At 47.7% G+C, this 20,189-nt stretch overlaps 1 protein-coding gene across 3 annotated transcripts in view; it reads left to right on the top strand.

Annotated features, from left to right (window-relative positions):
• Positions 1–15,293, top strand: part of LOC115123133 (transcription initiation factor IIA subunit 1-like) — a 31,654-nt gene extending 16,361 nt beyond the window's left edge. Inside the window, exons 4-12 of one of the 3 annotated variants that reach the window (XM_065026204.1) lie at positions 4,242–4,280; positions 4,438–4,502; positions 6,062–6,137; positions 6,302–6,343; positions 6,605–6,738; positions 7,781–7,915; positions 8,166–8,633; positions 10,282–10,371; positions 13,607–15,293. In XM_065026204.1, coding sequence (XP_064882276.1) covers positions 4,242–4,280; positions 4,438–4,502; positions 6,062–6,137; positions 6,302–6,343; positions 6,605–6,738; positions 7,781–7,915; positions 8,166–8,633; positions 10,282–10,371; positions 13,607–13,714 — 1,157 coding nt within the window. In that variant the 3' untranslated portion in view covers positions 13,715–15,293. Of the gene's footprint in view, positions 1–4,241; positions 4,281–4,437; positions 4,503–6,061; positions 6,138–6,301; positions 6,344–6,604; positions 6,757–7,780; positions 7,916–8,165; positions 8,634–10,281; positions 10,372–13,606 lie in introns of all 3 variants that reach the window. The other 2 variants (XM_065026203.1, XM_065026205.1) reach the window with 2 other exon arrangements.
• The last annotated feature ends 4,896 nt before the right edge of the window (positions 15,294–20,189 follow it).

The raw sequence follows: 20,189 nt of genomic DNA, 5'->3' as shown, positions 1-20,189 counted from the left end.
GAAGGGACGTAGCCAGCGGTCAGGGATGAGTTGATGAGCGAGGTGAGGTAAGGGAGAAGGTCTCCGGAAATGGTCTGGAGAAGAGAGGAGGGGATAGGGTCAAGCGGGCAGGTTGTTGGGCGGCCGGCCGTCACAAGACGCGAGATTTCATCTGAGAGAGAGGGGAGAAAGAGGTCAGAGCACAGGGTAGGGCAGTGTGAGCAGAACCAGCGGTGTCGTTTGACTTAGCAAACGAGGATCGGATGTCGTCGACCTTCTTTTCAAAATGGTTGACGAAGTCATCTGCAGAGAGGGGGAGGAGGGGGGGGGGGAGGATTCAGGAGGGAGGAGAAGGTGGCAAAGAGCTCCTAGGGTTAGAGGCAGATGCTTGGAATTTAGAGTGGTAGAAAGTGGCTTTAGCAGCAGAGAGAGAAGAGGAAAATGTAGAGAGGAGTGAGTGAAAGGATGCCAGGTCCGCAGGGAGGCGAAGTTTTCCTCCATTTCCGCTCGGCTGCCCGGAGCCCTGTTCTGTGAGCTCGCAATGAGTCGTCGAGCCACGGAGCGGGAGGGGAGGACCGAGCCGGCCTGGAGGATAGGGGACATAGAGAGTCAAAGGATGCAGAAAGGGAGGAGAGGAGGGTTGAGGAGGCAGAATCAGGAGATAGGTTGGAGAAGGTTTGAGCAGAGGGAAGAGATGATAGGATGGAAGAGGAGAGAGTAGCGGGGGGGAGAGAGAGCGAAGGTTGGGACGGCGCGATACCATCCGAGTAGGGGCAGTGTGGGAAGTGTTGGATGAGAGCGAGAGGGAAAAGGATACAAGGTAGTGGTCGGAGACTTGGAGGGGAGTTGCAATGAGGTTAGTGGAAGAACAGCATCTAGTAAAGATGAGGTCGAGCGTATTTCCTGCCTTGTGAGTAGGGGGAAGGTGAGAGGGTGAGGTCAAAAGAGGAGAGGAGTGGAAAGAAGGAGGCAGAGAGGAATGAGTCAAAGGTAGACGTGGGGAGGTTAAAGTCGCCCAGAACTGTGAGAGGTGAGCCGTCCTCAGGAAAGGAGCTTATCAAGGCATCAAGCTCATTGATGAACTCTCCGAGGGAACCTGGAGGGCGATAAATGATAAGGATGTTAAGCTTGAAAGGGCTGGTAACTGTGACAGCATGGAATTCAAAGGAGGCGATAGACAGATGGGTAAGGGGAGAAAGAGAGAATGACCACTTGGGAGAGATGAGGATCCCGGTGCCACCACCCCGCTGACCAGAAGCTCTCGGGGTGTGCGAGAACACGTGGGCAGACGAAGAGAGAGCAGTAGGAGTAGCAGTGTTGTCTGTGGTGATCCATGTTTCCGTCAGTGCCAAGAAGTCGAGGGACTGGAGGGAGGCATAGGCTGAGATGAACTCTGCCTTGTTGGCCGCAGATCGGCAGTTCCAGAGGCTACCGGAGACCTGGAACTCCACGTGGGTCGTGCGCGCTGGGACCACCAGATTAGGGTGGCCGCGGCCACGCGGTGTGGAGCGTTTACAACCGATCGCTGCCTGCACCCGCATGCCCGACTAGCATCACCACCCTGGATGGTTCCGACCTTGAATATGTGGACATCTATAAGTACCTAGGTGTCTGGCTAGACTGCAAACTCTCCTTCCAGACTCACATCAAACATCTCCAATCGAAAATCAAATCAAGAGTTGGCTTTCTATTCCGCAACAAAGCCTCCTTCACTCACGCCGCCAAGCTTACCCTAGTAAAACTGACTATCCTACCGATCCTCGACTTCGGCGATGTCATCTACAAAATGGCTTCCAACACTCTACTCAGCAAACTGGATGCAGTCTATCACAGTGCCATCCGTTTTGTCACTAAAGCACCTTATACCACCCACCACTGCAACTTGTATGCTCTAGTCGGCTGGCCCTCGCTACATATTCGTCGCCAGACCCACTGGCTCCAGGTCATCTACAAGTCCATGCTAGGTAAAGCTCCGCCTTATCTCAGTTCACTGGTCACGATGGCAACACCCATCCATAGCACGCGCTCCAGCAGGTGTATCTCACTGATCATCCCTAAAGCCAACACCTCATTTGGCCGCCTTTCGTTCCAGTACTCTGCTGCCTGTGACTGGAACGAACTGCAAAAATCGCTGAAGTTGAGACTTTTATCTCCTCACCAACTTCAAACATCAGCTATCCGAGCAGCTAACCGATCGCTGCAGCTGTACATAGTCTATTGGTAAATAGCCCACCCATTTTCACCTACCTCATTCCCATACTGTTTTTATACTGTTTTTTATTTATTTACTTTTCTGCTCTTTTGCACACCAATATCTCTACCTGTACATGACCATCTGATCATTTATCACTCCAGTGTTAATCTGCAAAATTGTAATTATTCGCCTACCTCCTCATGCCTTTTGCACACATTGTATATAGACTGCCCCTTTTTCCTACTGTGTTATTGACTTGTTAATGGTTTACTCCATGTGTAACTCTGTGTTGTCTGTTCACACTGCTATGCTTTATCTTGGCCAGGTCGCAGTTGCAAATGAGAACTTGTTCTCAACTAGCCTACCTGGTTAAATAAAGGTGAAATAAAAATAAATAAATAAAATAAAGCCACCTACCTACACTCCTTTAAAGCCACCTACCTTAGCCCATTTAAAGCCACCAACCGTAGCCCATTTAAAGCCACCTACCGTAGCCCATTTAAAGCCACCTACCGTAGCCCATTTAAAGCCACCTACCTACCTTAGCCCATTTAAAGCCACCTACCTACCGTAGCCCATTTAATGCCAACTACTGTAGCCCAGTTAAAGCCACCTACCTTAGCCCATTTAAAGCCACCTACCGTAGCCCATTTAAAGCCACCTACCGTAGCCCATTTAAAGCCACCTACCTACCTTAGCCCATTTAAAGCCACCTACCGTAGCCCATTTAAAGCCACCTACCTTAGCCCATTTAAAGCCACCTACCTTAGCCCATTTAAAGCCACCTACCTACCGTAGCCCATTTAAAGCCACCTACCTACCGTAGCCCATTTAAAGCCACCTACCTTAGCCCATTTAAAGCCACCTACCGTAGCCCATTTAAAGCCACCTACCTACCGTAGCCCATTTAAAGCCACCTACCTACCGTAGCCCATTTAAAGCCACCTACCTACCGTAGCCCATTTAAAGCCACCTACCTACCGTAGCCCATTTCAAGCCACCTACCTTAGCCCATTTCAAGCCACCTACCTACCTTAGCCCATTTAAAGCCACCTACCTACCTTAGCCCATTTAAAGCCACCTACCGTAGCCCATTTAAAGCCACCTACCTTAGCCCATTTAAAGCCACCTACCTTAGCCCATTTAAAGCCACCTACCTACCTTAGCCCATTTAAAGCCACCTACCTACCTTAGCCCATTTAAAGCCACCTACCTACCTTAGCCCATTTAAAGCCACCTACCGTAGCCCATTTAAAGCCACCTACCTACCTTAGCCCATTTAAAGCCACCTACCTACCTTAGCCCATTTAAAGCCACCTACCTACCGTAGCCCATTTAAAGCCACCTACCTACCTTAGCCCATTTAAAGCCACCTACCTTAGCCCATTTAAAGCCACCTACCGTAGCCCATTTAAAGCCACCTACCGTAGCCCATTTAAAGCCACCTACCTACCCTGCCTTTAAAGCCCATTTAAAGCCACCTACCGTAGCCCATTTAAAGCCACCTACCTTAGCCCATTTAAAGCCACCTACCTTAGCCCATTTAAAGCCACCTACCTACCGTAGCCCATTTAAAGCCACCTACCTTAGCCCATTTAAAGCCACCTACCGTAGCCCATTTAAAGCCACCTACCTACCGTAGCCCATTTAAAGCCACCTACCTACCGTAGCCCATTTAAAGCCACCTACCTACCGTAGCCCATTTAAAGCCACCTACCTTAGCCCATTTAAAGCCACCTACCTACCGTAGCCCATTTAAAGCCACCTACCTTAGCCCATTTCAAAGCCACCTACCTACCTTAGCCCATTTAAAGCCACCTACCGTAGCCCCTGCCCTGCCGGCTAACTCTGTCCACACTCTCTCTAATTTATAGGACCTTCTATAATACTTCCCATAAACACAATGTATTTCATAACATGTTATGTCCATTAACCCAGGTACAACAGGTCCTTTAAGGATGCCCAATTCAAAATCCATTTCAATAACTACTTAAAATGTCTATCGTATCTGCAAACTATATGATTGAACAATGAAGGCATTGAAAAGAGAATCCTTTCTCATTCACAGTGACGAGCTGGCAATCGACCCGGCCTACTGTCACCAGCGGTAATATTATAACATGATTATTACACACACACACACACACACACACACACACACACACACACACACACAGTATTTATAAGGAACTGTATCATAAATGTATAATTTCCTGACAAAATGTAATAAATACTGAATACATTTGTATACTTTCTCTCCACAGCACCTCAGCAGCAAGTCATTGTGCAGGATCCTAAAATTCTGCAGCATATGAGTGCAACAGGGATGGTGAGTGGAGTAGTGGGTTTGTCTGTAGCTGGACCACAGATATAGGACCAGAGTTTCCCACCACAGGACCCTTGAAGAATGAATTCAAATCAATTATAAAGACATTACGAGTGACAGTTTTTCATTGATGTCATATTTCAATGGCATCTGTAATGTTATCCACGATGAAACCACTGCAGACAGATTCCCACCGGCTGACCTAATGCATGTGTCAATGATGAGAGCCTCACCATTATGAGTGGCTTCCCTTTGAACTCACTCCCATGGATTATAGAATAGCTGAGACACACAGACCCCTCTACACACACACACACACATACACTGACCCCTGTCCACACACACACACACACACAGACCCCTCTACACACACACACACACACACACTGACCCCTGTCCACACACACACACACACACACAGACCCCTCTACACACACACACACACACACACATACACTGACCCCTGTCCACACACACTCACATACAGTGTAAACATGAGAGCTGGCCCTGAGCATGATTGACCAGGCCAGCTGGAGGACAGATGGAAGAGAGAGAGAGGAGGAGAGGCCACGCAGGAAATAGTTTACTGAGAGCTAAGGATTTCAGACTAGATTACAGAGCAGATAAACCTTGAAGAGCTTTGCACTCGGCAGTTCTCTACCCCCCTCCTCTCTGTGTCTCTCTCTTTCTCTCTCTGTGTCTCTCTTTCTCTCTCTGGGTGTCTTTCTCTCTCTGTGTCTGTCTCTATCTCTCACACTGTGTGTTTTTCAGACTAAATAGGAAGTTGTCTCTAGTTTATTCCCAGTTTCCTCTCCAACCTCTCCCCCACCCACCATCTGGTGTTGTCTTCTCAACTGACACCTGTCTTCTGCACAGAATATAGGATTATTATAGCAAATTGCTAGGTTACATTTTACAAGCTGCTCCAGGCATTTAAATCTGAGGAGACTCCATCTCAAACAACCACAACCACTCTCTCGCTCTCTTTCTCTGTCTGTCTGTCTGTCTGTGTGTGTGAGTTCATGAGTGACTAGGAGTACTCATCTCTCCTGTTATTTGTGTGAGTGTGTGAGTTCATGAGTGACTAGGGGTACTCATCTCTCCTGTTATGTGTGTGTGTGTGTGAGTTCATGAGTGACTAGGAGTACTCATCTCTCCTGTTATTTGTGTGTGTGTGTGTGTGAGTTCATGAGTGACTAGGGGTACTCATCTCTGAGTGTTAGTTTGTGTGTACTCATCTCTCCTGTGTGTGTGTGAGTTCATGAGTGACTAGGAGTACTCATCTCTCCTGTTATTTTGTGTGTGTGTGTGTGTGTGAGTTCATGAGTGACTAGGAGTACTCATCTCTCCTGTTATTTGTGTGTGTGTGTGTGTGAGTTCATAAGTGACTAGGGGTACTCATCTCTCCTGTTATTTGTGTGAGTGTGTGAGTTCATGAGTGACTAGGAGTACTCATCTCTCCTGTTATTTGTGTGTGTGTGTGAGTTCATGAGTGACTAGGAGTACTCATCTCTCCTGTTATTTGCCTGGTTTGTGATGTGTTTTCTCTGCCTGACCTCTAGAGTGCAGCAACCACAGCAGCAACCTTGGCCTTACCAACAGGAATCAGTCCCTACCAACAACTCATCACTAGCCAAGGTATAGCGTTTAACATCCCACCAGCTCCAGTCTTGATAATATATTACAACAGTACATATTGATTGATTATAAAATGCAGAAAGATTACCTCACCAAATACCAATTTGTTTTGTTTTTTGTCCTGCCCTGAATTTCTTCTGTCCTTCCCGGGTGATGCACATCAGGCGGCAATTTGCCCCAGACTATATATCTTAAAACAGTGGACGGTGTGTACAACTTATACTCCCCGCAACATTTAGGAATGACAAACAATTTTTCAGACTTGTTAATATACTTGTTTCTCAACATTCAAAATGTTCTTGATCTGGTCATGGTTTCGCTACTCTGGGTCTTCGATTTAGTCTCACGAGGTTGGGTCTGGGTCTTGGGGGCTATGGTCTCCATCTCTCTCCTCTGATCTCGGGTCAGATCCTGAACATACTCTTCATAGCTCTAAAACGGCACCTCTACCCTGTCCCTGACCCCAGGTCAGATCCTCCAGGTGCTGCGTGCGGCTAACGGGACCCAGTACATTATCCAGCCTCAGCAGCAGATGGTCCTTCAGCAGCAGGTCCTTCCTCAGATGCAGCCTGGCGGTGGGCAGGCCCCCGTTATACAGCAGGTACGCCCCATCACACAGGTAGGTCCTATCACTGTCATCCCAGTGTGTGTGTGTAAAAGTTTGAGCTGCCTGGTACAGGTGGAGGCCTCCTGGTGCAGGTGGAGGCTCCCTAGAGTTAGACCCCCTGGTGCAGGTATAGGTCTCCTGGTGGAGGCCTCCTGATACAGGTATAGGCTCCCTGGAGCTAGGCCTCCTGGTGCAGGTATAGGCCTCCTGGTGCAGGTGGAGGCTCCCTGGAGTTAGACCCCCTGGTGCAGGTATAGGTCTCCTGATGCAGCTGGAGGCCTCCTGATACAGGTATAGGCTCCCTGGAGCTAGACCTCCTGGTGCAGGTATAGATCCCCTGGTGCAGGTATAGGCCTCCTTGTGCAGGTATAGGCCCCCTGGTGCAGGTATAGGCCTCCTGATGCAGGTATAGACCCCCTGCTGCAGGTATAGGCCTCCTGAGGTAGAGGCCTCCTGGTGCAGGTGTAGGCTCCCTGGAGTTAGACCCCCTGGTGCAGGTATATGTCTCCTGATGCAGTTGCAGCTAGAGGCCTCCTGATACAGGTATAGGCTCCCTGGAGCTAGACCTCCTGGTGCAGGTATAGGCCTCATGGTGCAGGTATAGACCCCCTGGTGCAGGTATAGGCCTCCTGGTGTAGGTATAGGCCTCCTGGTCTCGGTATAGGCCTCCTGGTGCAGCTATAGGCCTCCTGGTGCAGGTATAGGCCCCCTGGTGCAGGTATAGACCCCCTGGTGCAGGTATAGTCCTCCTGATGCAGGTATAGACCCCCTGGTGCAGGTATAGGCTCCCTGGAGTTAGACCCCTGGTGCAGGTACTCACAGTTAAACAACAACATGCAGTTAATAGTATTTTCTGAGGCCACTTGCTCACTAACCACATCCAGAACCCTTGGTCCTGTGTCAGAGCTGTGGTAGATCTGAGTTGAGGTTCATTCAGTTTTCAATTTAACAAGTGCCATTGAAAACTGAATGGTGGATTCAAATGGTCGTTACTGTGTGGGGTGTAATGCCATGTTGCTGTTCTCCTCCCCTTCAGGTACTGGCTCCTCTCCAGGGAGGACTCCCCCAGGTGCTGGCTCCTCTACAGGGAGGCCTCCCCCAGCAGACAGGAGTCATCATCCAGCCTCAACAGGTCATCCTCACTGGGAACAAGGTCCATCAGAATGCACAGGTCAGACCTTACTCACTAGTCACTACACACAGCGTGTTATACAGTGTTTATTTGGATAAAATATGCTTTAGTATAGCTATATTCAATATATTTTTACATTCAGCTCTTGACAAGCTATAGATATGCAGATTCAAAAAGGGAATTTTGGATGTTATTATACAGACGATCATGATTACTCTGCTGGGGCACCCCATCCCACATTCAACCATCTGTCACTAACCCACCCTTCTCAACCCATCCCTTTCTTCAGGTAATGCAGATGACAGGCCAGCCCGGTCAGGTGCAGCAGATCCAGCAGCAGGTCCAACAAGTACAACAGGTCCAGGGCGGAGCTACACCAGGAGGCTCACAACAACAGCAGCAGATCCAGCAGCAAGTCCAACAAGTACAACAGGTCCAGGGCGGAGCTGCACCAGGAGGCCCACAGCAACAGCAGCAGATCCAGCAGCAGGTCCAACAAGTACAACAGGTCCAGGGCGGAGCTGCACCAGGAGGCCCACAACAACAGCAGCAGATCCAGCAGCAGGTCCAACAAGTACAACAGGTCCAGGGCGGAGCTGCACCAGGAGTCCCACAGCAACAGCAGCAGCCTCCTATGATGCTGCAGGTGGACGGAGCGGGGGACACGTCCTCAGAGGACGAAGATGAGGAGGAAGAGTATGACGAGGAGGAAGATGAAGAAAAGGAAAAAGATGGCGAGGACGGCCAGGTGGAGGAGGTGGGTAGGACTCAATGAGACGAGAGAAAGACGCCAACATTACTGAAACATTTTACCGTAGAATGTTTGTATGAATCTTTTAACCTCATCTGTAAATCGAGGACAGTTTAATTTGATCTTGATCTCATGACATCACCAGCCAAGTCTATATTATCCCGATAAATATTTGTGCTAGCGTAGTTTAGCTTTACATAACAATTATTACATGCATCTATTAATAAGGTTGGCTACACTTCCAAGATTACAAGCTAGTTACACTACATGGCCAGAAGTATGTGGACACCCCTTCAAATTAGTGGATTCGGCTATTTCAGCCACACCCGTTGGTGACCGGTGTATAAAATTGAACACACAGCCATGCAATCTCCATAGACCAACATTGACAGTAGAATGGCCTTACTGAAGAGCTCAGTGACTTTTAACGTGGCACCGTCATAGGATGCAACCTTTCTAACAAGTTCGTCAAATTTCTGCCCTGCTAGAGCTGCCCTGGTCAACTGTAAGTGCTGTTATTGTGAAGTGGAAATGTCTAGGAGTAACAACGGCTCAGCCGCGAAGTGGTAGGCCACACAACAGAACAGGAGTTCTGAAGCGTGTAGCGCATAAAAATCGTCTGTTCTCGGTTGCAACATTCACTACCGAGTTCCAAATGGCCTCTGGAGGCAACGTCAGCACAATAACTGTTGTCGGGAGCTTCCTGAAATGGGTTTCCTTGGCCGAGCAGCCGTAGACAAGCCTTACAACAACATGCACAATGCCAAGCGTGGGCTGGAGTGGTGTAAAGCTCGCCACCATTGGACTCTGGAGCAGTGGAAACACGTGCTCTGGAGTGATGAATCACGTTTCACCATCTGGCTGTCCGACAGATGAATCTGGGTTTGGCGGATGCCAGGAGAACACAACCTGCCCCAGTGCATAGTTGCCAACTGTAGTTTAGTGGAGGAGGAATAGTGGTCTGGGGCTGTTTTTAATGTTTCGGGCCGCTGAGTCCTTAACGCTACAGAGTACAATTACATTCTAGACGATCCTGTGCTTCCAACTTTGTGCCAGCAGTTTGGAGAAGGCCCTTTCCTGTTTCAGCATGGCAATGCCCCCGTGCACAAAGCGAGATGCATACAGAAAGAACTTGACTGGCCTACACAGAGCCCTGACCTCAACCCCATCAAACACCTTTGGGATTAATTGGAACTCTGACTATGAGTCAGGCCTAATCACCCAACATCAGTTCCCAACCTCACTAATGCCTTCGTGGCTGAATGGAACCAAGTCCCCGCAGCAATGTTCCAACATCTAGTGGAAAGCCTTCCCAGAAGAGTGGAGGTTGTTGTAGCAACAAAGGGGGGGACCAACTGCATATTAATGCCCATGATATTGGAAAGAGATGTTCAAGGAGCAGTCCACATACTAGTGTACATGGGATGTTTCTCGGACGATCTGATGAGAATCTGAGGAAGCTATGTAACTTGTAACTTGTCACTCTTTAACTTAAAAGTGCGTCTCGGCTGATGATGATGATAAATAAAAATATGAATAATAATTATTAATAGTAGTAGTAGTAGTAGTAGAGGGGCTAAATGAATATAGGGGAAACACTGGATTGAGAGTGAAGGGATAGATACATTATTAACCGTCCCTCACTCTGTCTCAGGAGCCTCTGAATAGTGAAGATGATGTGAGTGACGAGGAGGACCAAGAACTGTTTGATACAGAGAATGTGGTGGTGTGCCAGTATGACAAGGTAAGATATCTCCGGATTACATTATCACGTGTGTGACCCCAGACTTCCTGTAAAGGAGAAACCACAGTGACGAAACCCCAGACTTCCTGTATAGGAGAAACCACAGTGAGGAAACCCCAGACTTCCTGTATAGGAAGTAGAAACCACAGTGAGGAAACCCCAGACTTCCTGTATAGGAAGGAGAAACCACAGTGAGGAAACCCCAGACTTCCTGTATAGGAAGTAGAAACCACAGTGAGGAAACCCCAGACTTCCTGTATAGGAAGTAGAAACCACAGTGAGGAAACCCCAGACTTCCTGTATAGGAGAAACCACAGTGAGGAAACCCCAGACTTCCTGTAAAGGAGAAACCACAGTGAGGAAACCCCAGACTTCCTGTATAGGAGAAACCACAGTGAGGAAACCCCAGACTTCCTGTAAAGGAGAAACCACAGTGAGGAAACCCCAGACTTCCTGTATAGGAAGGAGAAACCACAGTGAGGAAACCCCAGACTTCCTGTATAGGAAGTAGAAACCACAGTGAGGAAACCCCAGACTTCCTGTATAGGAAGTAGAAACCACAGTGAGGAAACCCCAGACTTCCTGTATAGGAAGTAGAAACCACAGTGAGGAAACCCCAGACTTCCTGTATAGGAGAAACCATAGTGAGGAAACCCCAGACTTCCTGTAAAGGAGAAACCACAGTGAGGAAACCCCAGACTTCCTGTAAAGGAGAAACCACAGTGAGGAAACCCCAGACTTCCTGTAAAGGAGAAACCACAGTGAGGAAACCCCAGACTTCCTGTAAAGGAGAAACCACAGTGAGGAAACCCCAGACTTCCTGTATAGGAGAAACCACAGTGAGGAAACCCCAGACTTCCTGTAAAGGAGAAACCACAGTGAGGAAACCCCAGACTTCCTGTAAAGGAGAAACCACAGTGAGGAAACCCCAGACTTCCTGTAAAGGAGAAACCACAGTGAGGAAACCCCAGACTTCCTGTAAAGGAGAAACCACAGTGAGGAAACCCCAGACTTCCTGTAAAGGAGAAACCACAGTGAGGAAACCCCAGACTTCCTGTATAGGAGAAACCACAGTGAGGAAACCCCAGACTTCCTGTAAAGGAGAAACCACAGTGAGGAAACCCCAGACTTCCTGTATAGGAGAAACCACAGTGAGGAAACCCCAGACTTCCTGTAAAGGAGAAACCACAGTGAGGAAACCCCAGACTTCCTGTAAAGGAGAAACCACAGTGAGGAAACCCCAGACTTCCTGTATAGGAAGTAGAAACCACAGTGAGGAAACCCCAGACTTCCTGTATAGGAAGTAGAAACCACAGTGAGGAAACCCCAGACTTCCTGTATAGGAGAAACCACAGTGAGGAAACCCCAGACTTCCTGTAAAGGAGAAACCACAGTGAGGAAACCCCAGACTTCCTGTATAGGAGAAACCACAGTGAGGAAACCCCAGACTTCCTGTAAAGGAGAAACCACAGTGAGGAAACCCCAGACTTCCTGTATAGGAAGGAGAAACCACAGTGAGGAAACCCCAGACTTCCTGTATAGGAAGTAGAAACCACAGTGAGGAAACCCCAGACTTCCTGTATAGGAAGTAGAAACCACAGTGAGGAAACCCCAGACTTCCTGTATAGGAAGTAGAAACCACAGTGAGGAAACCCCAGACTTCCTGTATAGGAAGTAGAAACCACAGTGAGGAAACCCCAGACTTCCTGTATAGGAGAAACCACAGTGAGGAAACCCCAGACTTCCTGTAAAGGAGAAACCACAGTGAGGAAACCCCAGACTTCCTGTAAAGGAGAAACCACAGTGAGGAAACCCCAGACTTCCTGTAAAGGAGAAACCACAGTGAGGAAACCCCAGACTTCCTGTAAAGGAGAAACCACAGTGAGGAAACCCCAGACTTCCTGTATAGGAGAAACCACAGTGAGGAAACCCCAGACTTCCTGTAAAGGAGAAACCACAGTGAGGAAACCCCAGACTTCCTGTAAAGGAGAAACCACAGTGAGGAAACCCCAGACTTCCTGTAAAGGAGAAACCACAGTGAGGAAACCCCAGACTTCCTGTAAAGGAGAAACCACAGTGAGGAAACCCCAGACTTCCTGTAAAGGAGAAACCACAGTGAGGAAACAGACTTCCTGTATAGGAGAAACCACAGTGAGGAAACCCCAGACTTCCTGTAAAGGAGAAACCACAGTGAGGAAACCCCAGACTTCCTGTATAGGAGAAACCACAGTGAGGAAACCCCAGACTTCCTGTAAAGGAGAAACCACAGTGAGGAAACCCCAGACTTCCTGTAAAGGAGAAACCACAGTGAGGAAACCCCAGACTTTTGTGTGTGTGTGTGTGTGTGTGTGTGTGTGTGTGTGTGTGTGTGTGTGTGTGTGTGTGTGTGTGTGTGTGTGTGTGTGTGTGACTGGTATCCCCATCTGCTCCCCTCTTAACCTCCACACGCTGACACTGTCCCATTGGCTCCCCCTCAGATACACAGAAGTACACACACACACACTGTAGTGAGAGAGATAACCCAGTATGGTGCCCTCGCCCACATTCCTAATGCCCATTGGTTCCCCCTCAGATACACAGAAGTACACACACACACACACTGTATTGAGAGAGATAACCCAGTCTGCTGCCATCGCCCACATTCCTAATGCCCATTGGTTCCCCCTCAGATACACAGATATATACACACACACACACACTGTAGTGAGAGAGATAACCCAATCTGCTGCCCTCGCCCACATTCCTAATGCCCATTGGCTCCCCCTCAGATACACAGAAGTACACACACACACTGTAGTGAGAGAGATAACCCAGTCTGCTGCCCTCGCCCACATTCCTAATGCCCATTGGCTCCCCCTCAGATACACATAAGTACACACACACACTGTAGTGAGAGAGATAACCCAGTCTGCTGCCCTCGCCCACATTCCTACTGCCCATTGGTTCCCCCTCAGATACACAGAAGTACACACACACACTGTAGTGAGAGAGATAACCCAGTTTGCTGCCCTCGCCCACATTCCTAATGCCCATTGGTTCCCCCTCAGATACACAGAAGTACACACACACACTGTAGTGAGAGAGATAACCCAGTCTGCTGCCCTCGCCCACATTCCTAATGCCCATTGGTTCCCCCTCAGATACACAGAAGTACACACACACACACTGTAGTGAGAGAGATAACCCAGTCTGCTGCCCTCGCCCACATTCCTAATGCCCATTGGCTCCCCCTCAGATACACAGAAGTAAGAACAAATGGAAGTTCCACCTGAAGGATGGGATCATGAACCTGAACGGCCGAGACTACGTCTTCTCCAAAGCCATCGGGGACGCAGAGTGGTAAAACACACAGCACAAAGAATGCGTCCCAAATAGCACTCTATTACCTATATAGTGCACTACATAGGGAATAGGGTGCCACTACATAGGGAATAGGGTGCCATTTGGAACACAGAAAAGGAACACACAACAACAACAAAAACACCACGAAGGAACTCTGGAACTTTCTGTCAAGTTTGAGAAAGAGACTCATCAATAACTATGACCCAGGGCATCATATTTCAGCCAGAGGACCTGGGATGGGCTGGTTTGGGAAGGAAATAAACGTAACACACCACCCAAAACTGTGATACAGACTGATGCACATCTGTATGAATGTTATATCTGTATTAACACCCAATACCCTACAAGCCTCCCAAGACAAGACACTGAGGATTCCATGCAGCACGGCCGAGGGATCGATGGAGAAATCTTCTTAGTTTCTTTGTTTGACTGAATTCACCTCCATTTTGACCTGACTGTTTTCTCCAACTTCTAGTGGACCAGATATAACCACTGACTTGAGTTGACCCACCCTAAACACTTTATGCCAATAGGTTTGAATCAAGGTCAAAGGTCAGATAAAATATCCAGTGATTGGACAGGGAGTCTTTCGATCCCAGTTGTGTGCCTAGTGATTGGCTAGGAAACACGTCAGTCAATCCCAGTTTTTTTCAGTGACTGGGCACCACACAGTGAAGTTGACACCAGTGTATTGAGTTGAGTTGGCTGTTTGAAAAAGGTTGACGTTATTATCTTCATCTGCTTGTAGATCTGGGTCCATGTCACTGATATGATATTCCTGCCACATGTTCTGATGGTCCATACTAAAAGTGCCCTCCTGTTTATCTAGTTGATAGTGATATCCACTGTGTTCAGCAGTCCAGCTTCCCTCCTGTTTATCTAGTTGATAGTGATAGCCACTGTGTTCAGCAGTCCAGCTCCCCTCCTGTTTATCTAGTTGATAGTGATATCCACTGTGTTCAGCAGTCCAGCTTCCCTCCTGTTTATCTAGTTGATAGTGATAGCCACTGTGTTCAGCAGTCCAGCTCCCCTCCTGTTTATCTAGTTGATAGTGATATCCACTGTGTTCAGCAGTCCAGCTCCCCTACTGTTTATCTAGTTGATAGTGATATCCACTGTGTTCAGCAGTCCAGCTCCCCTCCTGTTTATCTAGTTGATAGTGATACCCACTGTGTTCAGTAGTCCAGCTCCCCTCCTGTTTATCTAGTTGATAGTGATATCCACTGTGTTCAGCAGTCCAGCTCCCCTCCTGTTTATCTAGTTGATAGTGATATCCACTGTGTTCAGCAGTCCAGCTCCCCTCCTGTTTATCTAGTTGATAGTGATATCCACTGTGTTCAGCAGTCCAGCTCCCCTCCTGTCTCTGTTTTAATATTGTTTTATCATGATGAAGAACGAACACTAAAGGCAAAAGGATGTTTTTATTTTCTCTTGAGAGTGCTGAGTCTATATGTCTCTGATTTCAATCTGTCTGCTTCATGACCTAATCCTGAATCATCCTATTGTTGACTGTCACCTTTGTAAAGAATCTACCAATGAATGGATAGATACAATTATTGTAAAAACGTCTTCAAAACGCTTATCTGAGAGTTTTACTATTTTGTGGATCCGGTCTTCTGATTCAGCACCCGGTCAGTACAGCCAGTGGGAGATCTGCACTGTCAGTGTCAATGTATCGATCAGTACAGCCAGTGGGAGATCTGCACTGTCAGTGTCAATGTATCGATCAGTACAGCCAGTGGGAGATATGCACTGTCAATGTCAATGTATCGGTCAGTACAGCCAGTGGGAGATCTGCACTGTCAATGTATCGATCAGTACAGCCAGTGGGAGATCTGCACTGTCAATGTATCGATCAGTACAGCCAGTGGGAGATCTGCATGTCAACAGCCAGTGGGAGATCGATCAGTACAGCCAGTGGGAGATCTGCACTGTCAGTGTCAATGTATCGATCAGTACAGCCAGTGGGAGATCTGCACTGTCAGTGTCAATGTATCGATCAGTACAGCCAGTGGGAGATCTGCACTGTCAGTGTCAATGTATCGATCAGTACAGCCAGTGGGAGATCTGCACTGTCAATGTATCGATCAGTACAGCCAGTGGGAGATCTGCACTGTCAGTGTCAATGTATCGGTCAGTACAGCCAGTGGGAGATCTGCACTGTCAGTGTCAATGTATCGATCAGTACAGCCAGTGGGAGATCTGCACTGTCAGTGTCAATGTATCGGTCAGTACAGCCAGTGGGAGATCTGCACTGTCAATGTCAATGTATCGATCAGTACAGCCAGTGGGAGATCTGCACTGTCAATGTATTGATCAGTACAGCCAGTGGGAGATCTGCACTGTCAGTGTCAATGTATCGATCAGTACAGCCAGTGGGAGATCTGCACTGTCAGTGTCAATGTATCGATCAGTACAGCCAGTGGGAGATCTGCACTGTCAGTGTCAATGTATCGATCAGTACAGCCAGTGGGAGATCTGCACTGTCAATGTCAATGTATCGATCAGTACAGCCAGTGGGAGATCTGCACTGTCAATGTATTGATCAGTACAGCCAGTGGGAGATCTGCACTGTCAGTGTCAATGTATCGATCAGTACAGCCAGTGGGAGATCTGCACTGTCAGTGTCAATGTATCGATCAGTACAGCCAGTGGGAGATCTGCACTGTCAATGTATCGATCAGTACAGCCAGTGGGAGATCTGCACTGTCAGTGTATCGATCAGTACAGCCAGTGGGAGATCTGCACTGTCAATGTATCGATCAGTACAGCCAGTGGGAGATCTGCACTGTCAATGTATCGATCAGTACAGCCAGTGGGAGATCTGCACTGTCAGTGTCAATGTATCGATCAGTACAGCCAGTGGGAGATCTGCACTGTCAGTGTCAATGTATCGATCAGTACAGCCAGTGGGAGATCTGCACTGTCAATGTATCGATCAGTACAGCCAGTGGGAGATCTGCACTGTCAATGTATCGATCAGTACAGCCAGTGGGAGATCTGCACTGTCAGTGTATCGATCAGTACAGCCAGTGGGAGATCTGCACTGTCAATGTATCGATCAGTACAGCCAGTGGGAGATCTGCATTGTCAATGTATCGATCAGTACAGCCAGTGGGAGATCTGCACTGTCAGTGTCAATGTATCGATCAGTACAGCCAGTGGGAGATCTGCACTGTCAGTGTCAATGTATCGATCAGTACAGCCAGTGGGAGATCTGCACTGTCAATGTATCGATCAGTACAGCCAGTGGGAGATCTGCACTGTCAGTGTCAATGTATCGATCAGTACAGCCAGTGGGAGATCTGCACTGTCAATGTCAATGTATCGATCAGTACAGCCAGTGGGAGATCTGCACTGTCAATGTCAATGTATCGATCAGTACAGCCAGTGGGAGATCTGCACTGTCAATGTATCGATCAGTACAGCCAGTGGGAGATCTGCACTGTCAATGTATCGATCAGTACAGCCAGTGGGAGATCTGCACTGTCAGTGTCAATGTATCGATCAGTACAGCCAGTGGGAGATCTGCACTGTCAATGTCAATGTATCGATCAGTACAGCCAGTGGGAGATCTGCACTGTCAATGTCAATGTATCGATCAGTACAGCCAGTGGGAGATCTGCACTGTCAATGTATCGATCAGTACAGCCAGTGGGAGATCTGCACTGTCAATGTATCGATCAGTACAGCCAGTGGGAGATCTGCACTGTCAATGTCAATGTATCGATCAGTACAGCCAGTGGGAGATCTGCACTGTCAGTGTCAATGTATCGATCAGTACAGCCAGTGGGAGATCTGCACTGTCAGTGTCAATGTATCGATCAGTACAGCCAGTGGGAGATCTGCACTGTCAATGTCAATGTATCGATCAGTACAGCCAGTGGGAGATCTGCACTGTCAATGTATCGATCAGTACAGCCAGTGGGAGATCTGCACTGTCAATGTATTGATCAGTACAGCCAGTGGGAGATCTGCACTGTCAATGTCAATGTATCGATCAGTACAGCCAGTGGGAGATCTGCACTGTCAATGTCAATGTATCGATCAGTACAGCCAGTGGGAGATCTGCACTGTCAATGTATCGATCAGTACAGCCAGTGGGAGATCTGCACTGTCAATGTATCGATCAGTACAGCCAGTGGGAGATCTGCACTGTCAGTGTCAATGTATCGATCAGTACAGCCAGTGGGAGATCTGCACTGTCAATGTATCGATCAGTACAGCCAGTGGGAGATCTGCACTGTCAGTGTCAATGTATCGATCAGTACAGCCAGTGGGAGATCTGCACTGTCAATGTCAATGTATCGATCAGTACAGCCAGTGGGAGATCTGCACTGTCAATGTATCGATCAGTACAGCCAGTGGGAGATCTGCACTGTCAATGTATCGATCAGTACAGCCAGTGGGAGATCTGCACTGTCAATGTCAATGTATCGATCAGTACAGCCAGTGGGAGATCTGCACTGTCAATGTATCGGTCAGTACAGCCAGTGGGAGATCTGCACTGTCAATGTCAATGTATCGATCAGTACAGCCAGTGGGAGATCTGCACTGTCAATGTCAATGTATCGATCAGTACAGCCAGTGGGAGATCTGCACTGTCAGTGTCAATGTATCGATCAGTACAGCCAGTGGGAGATCTGCACTGTCAATGTATCGATCAGTACAGCCAGTGGGAGATCTGCACTGTCAATGTATCGGTCAGTACAGCCAGTGGGAGATCTGCACTGTCAATGTCAATGTATCGATCAGTACAGCCAGTGGGAGATCTGCACTGTCAATGTCAATGTATCGATCAGTACAGCCAGTGGGAGATCTGCACTGTCAGTGTCAATGTATCGATCAGTACAGCCAGTGGGAGATCTGCACTGTCAATGTATCGATCAGTACAGCCAGTGGGAGATCTGCACTGTCAATGTATCGTTCAGTACAGCCAGTGGGAGATCTGCACTGTCAGTGTCAATGTATCGATCAGTACAGCCAGTGGGAGATCTGCACTGTCAGTGTCAATGTATCGATCAGTACAGCCAGTGGGAGATCTGCACTGTCAGTGTCAATGTATCGATCAGTACAGTCAGTGGGAGATCTGCACTGTCAGTGTCAATGTATCGATCAGTACAGCCAGTGGGAGATCTGCACTGTCAATGTATCGATCAGTACAGCCAGTGGGAGATCTGCACTGTCAGTGTCAATGTATTGTTCAGTCAGTGGAATTTGTCCACAGACACAACATGCCCAATCCTTCTGGCTTATTATTTGAGTGTTACTCGTTTGAGGTCTTGTCTGAGTTCATTGATTGATCTTGTCATCAGTTCAATGTTGTTGGAATGGTCACCCACATTCTCTTTCTGACGTTACAGTACAAATGGATCAGATTTTCATGATTAATTTTGTTTCTTTTTTTGTAGATGTTTTTGTTGTATTTATTCCTGAAAGCTCAGGCCATGTTCTGCTTCTGAGAGTAAAAAGAAGACAGGAAGCCGCACCAAACTGTGCTCTTATGACCGTAACCATGTGTTGCTTTTCTCCCTATGTTTTTCTGTTTGCTGGACTAGGCTCCATCATGCGCTGTGCTCCACGTCATGACTGCTGTGTGTATGTATAGCTCTGTCTGTCTGTCTGTCGTGCACTTTTAATGATGATGATGATTTTATAAAAGTCCTCTTCACGCCAGGTTCAACTGGGGGGTAACTTGGCGTGTGTTCTCTGCAGTTTAAAAAAATTATTTAACAGTACCCTTTGCATATTTTTTTCATTTCTTTCATTCTGTTTGGGTTTAGTGTATTTACACATGGCTGTGCAGTCTGACACAATGGCCCAACTCCCGACTAAAATGAAGTCATTCTGTTGATGAACCCATAACGGAACATTTCAGAGTATGTTCTGGGTCTAGAACAGAGTGGCTTCTCGTTCTAGAACAGAGTGGCGTCTAGTTCTAGAACAGAGTATGTTCTGGGTCTAGAACTCAGTGGCTTCCAGTTCTAGAACAGAGTAGATTCTAGTTCTAGAACAGAGTAGGTTCTAGTTCTATAACAGAGTAGATTCTAGTTCTATAACAGAGTAGATTCTAGTTCTAGAACAGAGTATGTCCTGGGTCTAGAACAGGGTGGCTTCTAGTTCTAGAACAGAGTGGCTTCTAGTTCTAGAACAGAGTGGCGCCTAGTTCTAGAACAGATTGGCGTCTAGTTCTAGAACCGAGTGGTTTCTGGTTCTGGAACTCTTGGCTTAGACATGCAGTAGCATATGACATAAGCCAGAGCCACTTTTCTGCTCAAGTGGTTTTGGAATAAATGGCTCCTGCTCAAGTGGTTTTGGAATAAATGGCTCCTGCTCAAGTGGTTTTGGCCATGTATTCCAAAATTATTTTATTGTAGTTCATAATTCCATGTGTTCCAATTCCCTGATGTTTTATTTTTTTTAACCTTTATTTAACCAGGCAAGTCAGTTAAGAACAAATTCTTATTTTCAATGAC

The sequence above is a fragment of the Oncorhynchus nerka genome, linkage group LG13, assembly GCF_034236695.1.
Source record: "Oncorhynchus nerka isolate Pitt River linkage group LG13, Oner_Uvic_2.0, whole genome shotgun sequence".
Lineage (NCBI taxonomy): Eukaryota > Metazoa > Chordata > Actinopteri > Salmoniformes > Salmonidae > Oncorhynchus > Oncorhynchus nerka.
The sequence above is the reverse complement of the archived record's forward strand: the minus strand, read 5'-3'. Positions and strand labels throughout refer to the sequence as shown.